The 6,025-nt window shown below is 40.0% G+C and overlaps 1 protein-coding gene across 1 annotated transcript; it reads left to right on the forward strand.

The window, feature by feature from the left end:
- Window positions 1–925: 925 nt before the first annotated feature.
- LOC118569344 (zinc finger CCCH domain-containing protein 11A) lies at window positions 926–3,321 on the forward strand. Its single transcript, XM_036167099.1, is given in 10 exon segments — window positions 926–1,760; window positions 1,763–2,168; window positions 2,170–2,236; window positions 2,238–2,252; window positions 2,254–2,329; window positions 2,332–2,402; window positions 2,404–2,477; window positions 2,479–2,809; window positions 2,811–3,040; window positions 3,042–3,321. Coding segments are annotated over 10 exon segments (2,385 nt in total).
- The last annotated feature ends 2,704 nt before the right edge of the window (window positions 3,322–6,025 follow it).

A 6,025-nucleotide genomic window follows, 5' to 3' on the forward strand; every position in this document is an offset into this window, starting at 1 on the left:
CGAAAAATGCTCGCATCCTTCTCCCAGTTCTCAGGTAATATTACATCCTTCTGAGGTCTTTGATGTGGCTGAAGACTAGATAGTTATAATTTCCTCAGTTATGATAAAAGATAAGTTAGATATAAAACCTTAGACTCACAAATATAAGATAGATAGGATATCTTCTTTAATATTGTAACTATAATTCTTGTTTGATAATTGTTTTGTTATATGTAATTGTACTATGTAAAAGTTAAAACCTTCCTTAAAAAAAAAGAAAAGGGGAAGTGCTGTGGATATCGCTCTATGTAAATAAAGTTCTGATTGGCCAGTGGCCAGGCAGGAAGTATAGGCAGGACAAGAGAGAATAGAATTCTGGGAAGTAGAAGGCTGGGGAGACACTGCCAGCCACCGCCATGAGAAGCAACATGTAAAGACACTGGTAAGCCACAAGCCATGTGGCAAAGTATAGATAAGCAGAAATGGGTTAATTTAAGATAGAAAAAGTAGATAACAAGAAGCCTGCCACAGCCATACAGTTTGTAAACAATGTAAGTTTCTGTGTGCTTTCTTGGTTGGGTCTGAGAGATGGGACTGGCGGGTAAGAGAGATTTGTCCTGACTGGGCCAGGCAGGAAACTCTAACTACAGGTGACTACAGCAAAGGAAAGAAAAAGACCTGGCAATTCACAGGAATCAGAGACAGTGTCATCGGTTTGATTTGGGGATATTCCTTGCCCAAAACATTCCTAGAAAATAGACTAGAATTAAGTATGAAATAGCTTGGAACTCAGTGAAGACACCAATGTTCTTCTTGAGAGAACATTTCTGTGGTTGAGTTGTCTTTGGAAGAGTGAGTCCATTTCAAGAGCACTCAGAGCTAGTCTTCACCTTGGTGAGACTTTTTTGTTCCCAAAAGCCACTCCTGGCTTGAGAATTTATCCGGCATGCCTAATCAGGGAGAAGATTGCTATTTTTATTTCTATTCTTCACGGCCCACCAGTGACAGCTTCCCATTCCCTCCCTGTGAAGCTGCAAGGAAAAATGAAATTGTTTGCACACTATGGCAAGAAGGTCATTGTTTTCCACGGGTGTGCAGATTTTGCCACATGGAAATTGATGAAAGATGAAGTGACATTCTTTATTGGGAAAATCAGCCAATGGGATGTAAAAAACTAAACTGTGGTTTCCATCACAACAGAGTTTGTTACATTGATGGACTCTCCCTGCATCCAAGTAAAACCGTGTTACCCACTGTGCCTGAGTTGCAAGAAGAAGTAGAGGCTAGCCAGCTCACAGTTCAACAGAACAAATTGTTGGTCCAATCTAATCCCTCCCCTCAACTGCAGAGTGTAATGCAAGTAGGAAGTTCAGAAAGTGTTCCTGTCCCCAAGCATCCACCCATTGTCGTCAGTCTTGCAGATGGTGATAAAGATGATGGTGATCAGTTTTCTGAGGAGAGTGATGAAAGCAAAATGCCTGCCCTGCAACCAACTCCTAAGGTTCATAATGGACTATGAGTGGCTTCTGCCCAGAAACTGGGAGTCAGTTTCAAGCAAGGTGAATGTTTGAGTTTTGGAATAAAATCTCTTCAGAAAATAAAATCAAAGAAAATGCAGGAAAAATCCAAGAAGCAAGGTGGCTCCTTCGGAATTTCTAATGCTTTATGTCAGCCTCAGCCTATTCCAGGCCCTGGAAAGGAGAATTTTCAGACTGTGGTGAGGACAGTAACTCTATCAAGCAAACAAGAAGAGCCCTTGGCTAGACTAAGTCTTACTGAAAGACGGGGAAACAAAAATTTTCAGTAGGTAGTGACAGTGATGCCCCATTAAAGCAAAGCCTTGCACAGAGGCTGGAGAAAAAGGTGGAAGTTCCATAAACTAACATTGATAAAACACCAAAGAAAGAGGAAGTTAATAAAGCTGGTGAGATCCACGTGAAGACATTGGAAGAAATTCTTGAAAGAGCCAGTCAGAAATGTGAAGAATTGCAAAGCAAATCGAAAACAGAAGAACCATCACTGGCTGATGAGTTTCCATCAAGAACAAAAAGCTTTTCCTCAGTGAGGATCAAAACCTTCTCTGAGGTCCTGGAAGAAAAGAAACATCAACAGCAGGAAATATAGAGACAGAAATCCAAAGAGGATACATGTTGCCCCAAGTTGACAGCAGATACTGAGGAGCAAAAGACTGAGTCTACCACCTGTTGCTGTCAGCAAAAGACAACCTGAGGAGCCTGCAGGAAGAGCCAGGTTTATTTCAGGAGGTGCATATAAAGACGAAAGACACTAGAGGAAATCAAACTGGAGAAGACCCTGAAGGTACAGCGAAGCTCTGAGTGCAGTGCCAGCTCCCCCCTCAAGCTAAGGCTATCCCAGGGACAACAAGACAGCTCCGCATCACCAAAAGAGCAGGCACAAAAGAGAAAAAAAAAACTCGAACTTGAAGACAGTGACATTGCTTCTCAGAGTAGTATGACTAAGACAGAGGCTAGTGGGACCAGATGAGACCATAAGCAATACCACAAAAATAGTCAATAGATTTGACACTGACACACACACACACACACACACACACACACACACACACACACACACTGAGAAACAGTAGGAGTCCATAGCCTCACAGAAGGAGAAGTAAGCCTTGACAGCTGTCCTGGGAGTCAGGGCCTCCTACTATACCAGAGTGGTGGGGAAGCTGGTGCTCACTGCTAGATCAGGCATCACAGGGCACCTGGCTAAGTGGCTCCCCACAGAGTCATCCCTAAAGCGGGAGGGAGAAAACTCTGGAATCGGGGACTCAGTACTCAAAGTGACATGTACAGCACAGACTTAGGGAAAAAATGAGTAAAGCCAAACCCAAAGTAAATGTGAAACCATGTGTGGTCAAGGTTGTTTAATCTCCCAACCTGGCTCCAGAATGCAAGGCAGTGGAGGTGCACCATGCTGTCACTGGAGCTGTGAAGCCACTCAGTGCCGGCAGTGTCCTGCAGGAAAGTCCCACCAAGAAAGCAACTGTGCCTGTGGTCCCACTTCTCTCTGAGGATAAGTCCATCACCAGGGATGACAGAAAGCCCTAAGGACAGTTTTGTGCTGACTTCAACCCTGTCTTCTTCAGAACCCTTGCTCCCAGAAGGATCTGGTCCTTCCTCATCCTAGGTGGCATCCAAACCTCACCGACTGAGGTGTGCCTCAACAAGAAAGACTCCACTCTCCATGGAAGATGATTTTGAGAAACTAATGTGGGAAATTTCAGGAGGCAAATTAGACGCTGAGATCAACTTGGATCCTGGGAGAGATGAAGAGGACCTTCTGCTTGAGCTCTCAGAGAGGATTGACAGCTGACTCTGAAGGTGATGGTGAGGACACTTTAAAGAAAAAAACAAAAACAACCTAAACCAGAAACTGGACTTAGTTTCCTCTGTTCTAACATTTATATCAGGTGATAGTTTCCTCAGTCTCAAATTGTACCCAAATAAAAAGTATACCTCTGAAGTACCTGTGTGTGTCCTGGTACATCCCTTGGGGTCAAACTGTTTTGTACATTTGGTGCCATTGTTTAGAAGTTGTGTAATGCCCTTCTCTCCACATGAGACTGAGCTCCCAATGAAATGGTGCAAGAGAACTCGGTGGCTCCTTAAGGTGTTTGACAGTGTGGGCTATCTTCCCCTTTGCTGTATTTATTTATGCATTGTCTTAATATTATCAGAGTTTAAAAAGAAGACGGCTGCTAACCAGTGTGGACCAAATGTTCATGCTACCAATAAACAAAATTCCCACTCGGTCTGTGTTGAATTGTGTCTTTGTAAAGGTATTTGGAGATTCATCTAAGCTTTAAAGAGGGCCTAGCAGCTCCAGAACCTGAGATTCAGACAGAACTCTGGACCTGGTCCTGTTGTGTTAGCTGCTCCTTAACCTTCTGAAGAGCAATAGCTGATTTACTGTTACTGTGATTTTTTAAAGGCTTTAAATTGCCCCAGAGGTCTCCTGAAACCAATGCTCTCCCTCTGGGATTCCCTGGATTCTTTATAAAAGATGGTGACATTACTAGAAATTCTTTTCTTTTTTTTTTTTTGGATGAGAATTGTGTTTTCTTCACAAAGCTCCAGCATATATGTGTCTCTGGTAAAATGAAACAGTTTTTTGCTTATTACAATATAAAGCATATTATGGGTATACTACAAAATCCTACAGGCCAAGCAGTCATAGAAAGATCGAATTGAACTCTAAGGGATATGCTAAATAAGCAGAAAGCGGTAACAAAATCCACCCCCAGAAATAGATAATCTAATGCTTTATTAACTTTGGATTTTTTTATGCTAATGAGAAAGGAATAACAGCTTCGGAAAGACATTGGATAATAGAAAAAACTACAGAATTAAATCAGCCTGTATACTTTAAAAATGTGCTGACCTCAGAATGGAAACCAAGATATGTATTACATTGGCGACAAGGTTATGCTTTTGTTTCTACAGGAGAAGAAAAGCTATGGATAGCATCAAAATTGATAAAGGTTTGACTTGAACAAGAGAAACCTCTTAATTAGAAGAGGTGATAGTTCATCAACCAACATGACCATTCCATTTAAATTAACTTTTATGACTAACAAAAACTTTTCATTTGATCAGATATAACTTGCTAAAAGGGAGCCTCCCCAAAGTTAGGGTTGGGGAAGGGTTTTCGTTTTGTCTTTTGGGAGAATGAAGGTTAAGGAATCTGAAGACCACTGGACAAATGAGACATCTGAAGAAAAAGGACAAATTACCCAGAAAAAAAATGTCCCACAAAAAAGATTTTCTGCAATGAACCACGGCTATACCTAATAGCAACTTTTGAAGTCTTTGAAAAGATGATGCAATCCCAGAATAAGGACTCCACATGGACTGTGATAATGTCACCAAGCTGACAAACATCACCCAAAGATTGGCTTTGGACTACAAACTGCTCAGGACAATATTGAGACAGCTAGCTGAGATGATACATCTTCACAGACTACTCCAGTCAGGAGTTGACCATAATCCTAAATTTTCTTTGTGTCTCCATAAGACTACCAGCACCCCCCAACCAGCAGGAAGTAGTCTAGAAAACTGTGCTCACATTCCCAAAGAATGGATTATGGATGTTTGTCTTTATTTAGGGGTTGGTTAAAAATTGTTATTAGTCATAGTCAATTTCTTTCTAAAAGAAGAAAGGGGAATATGATATAGAAATGCATAATTTAGAAATGATAGAATAAAGGTAAATTATTGAATCTACTTTTAAAAAATATAGAAATCATAGGCTAAAAGGGTAGATAAATGAATCTATTCTGGAAAAAAGAGGATACAGATATGATAAAAGAGCATTGAATCAACTCTGAAAAGAAAAAAGGAATGATATGGATATCATAAGATAAAAAGGTAGATTATTGAATCAACTTTTAAAAAGCAACTAATAATTTTAAATATTTTACACTGGTTTGGAATTTTGTATATTGTATACAAATTATGTATATTGATACAAATTTGATATTGATTTTATTCAAAAAAACTATAATGTATTTCTAATCTTGTTAAAGATATTGTACCTATATAGTTCATTTATCAATGTAACGCAAATCTCCAGTACTTGAAAGTTATTATTACCAGCTAATTAGTACATGAAGAAAGACAGGCTAGTAGTTAGTCACCTATTATAATCAAACTTGTAGTCAGGTAAGGGCTGTTTTCAAGGTCACACAGAGACATGTTTTAGATAGACAGATCATCTTCAAACACTTCAGAGACCTACAGAATATGGCATATACGATATTTTAATAACAGAATTTTTTATGACAATTAGACATGTCTGCTCCTGGCAGCATTAATCTACTTCAGAGAAAATGATGGGCACTGAAGAAACTCCTTATGGAGTTTACATTCTTTCTGGTAAAACTAAGCCACCAGGCAAGAAAGTCCCCTTGCTAGAATGCTGACAGTATGCTGTCCAAATGGACAAACAGGACATAAAAGAATGGACTGTTGAAATTTAGCCAGACAAAGTAGGACAGCCCTTCAGAAAATCCTGCTTC

Source organism: Onychomys torridus, chromosome 18 (assembly GCF_903995425.1).
Source record: "Onychomys torridus chromosome 18, mOncTor1.1, whole genome shotgun sequence".
Classification (NCBI taxonomy): domain Eukaryota; kingdom Metazoa; phylum Chordata; class Mammalia; order Rodentia; family Cricetidae; genus Onychomys; species Onychomys torridus.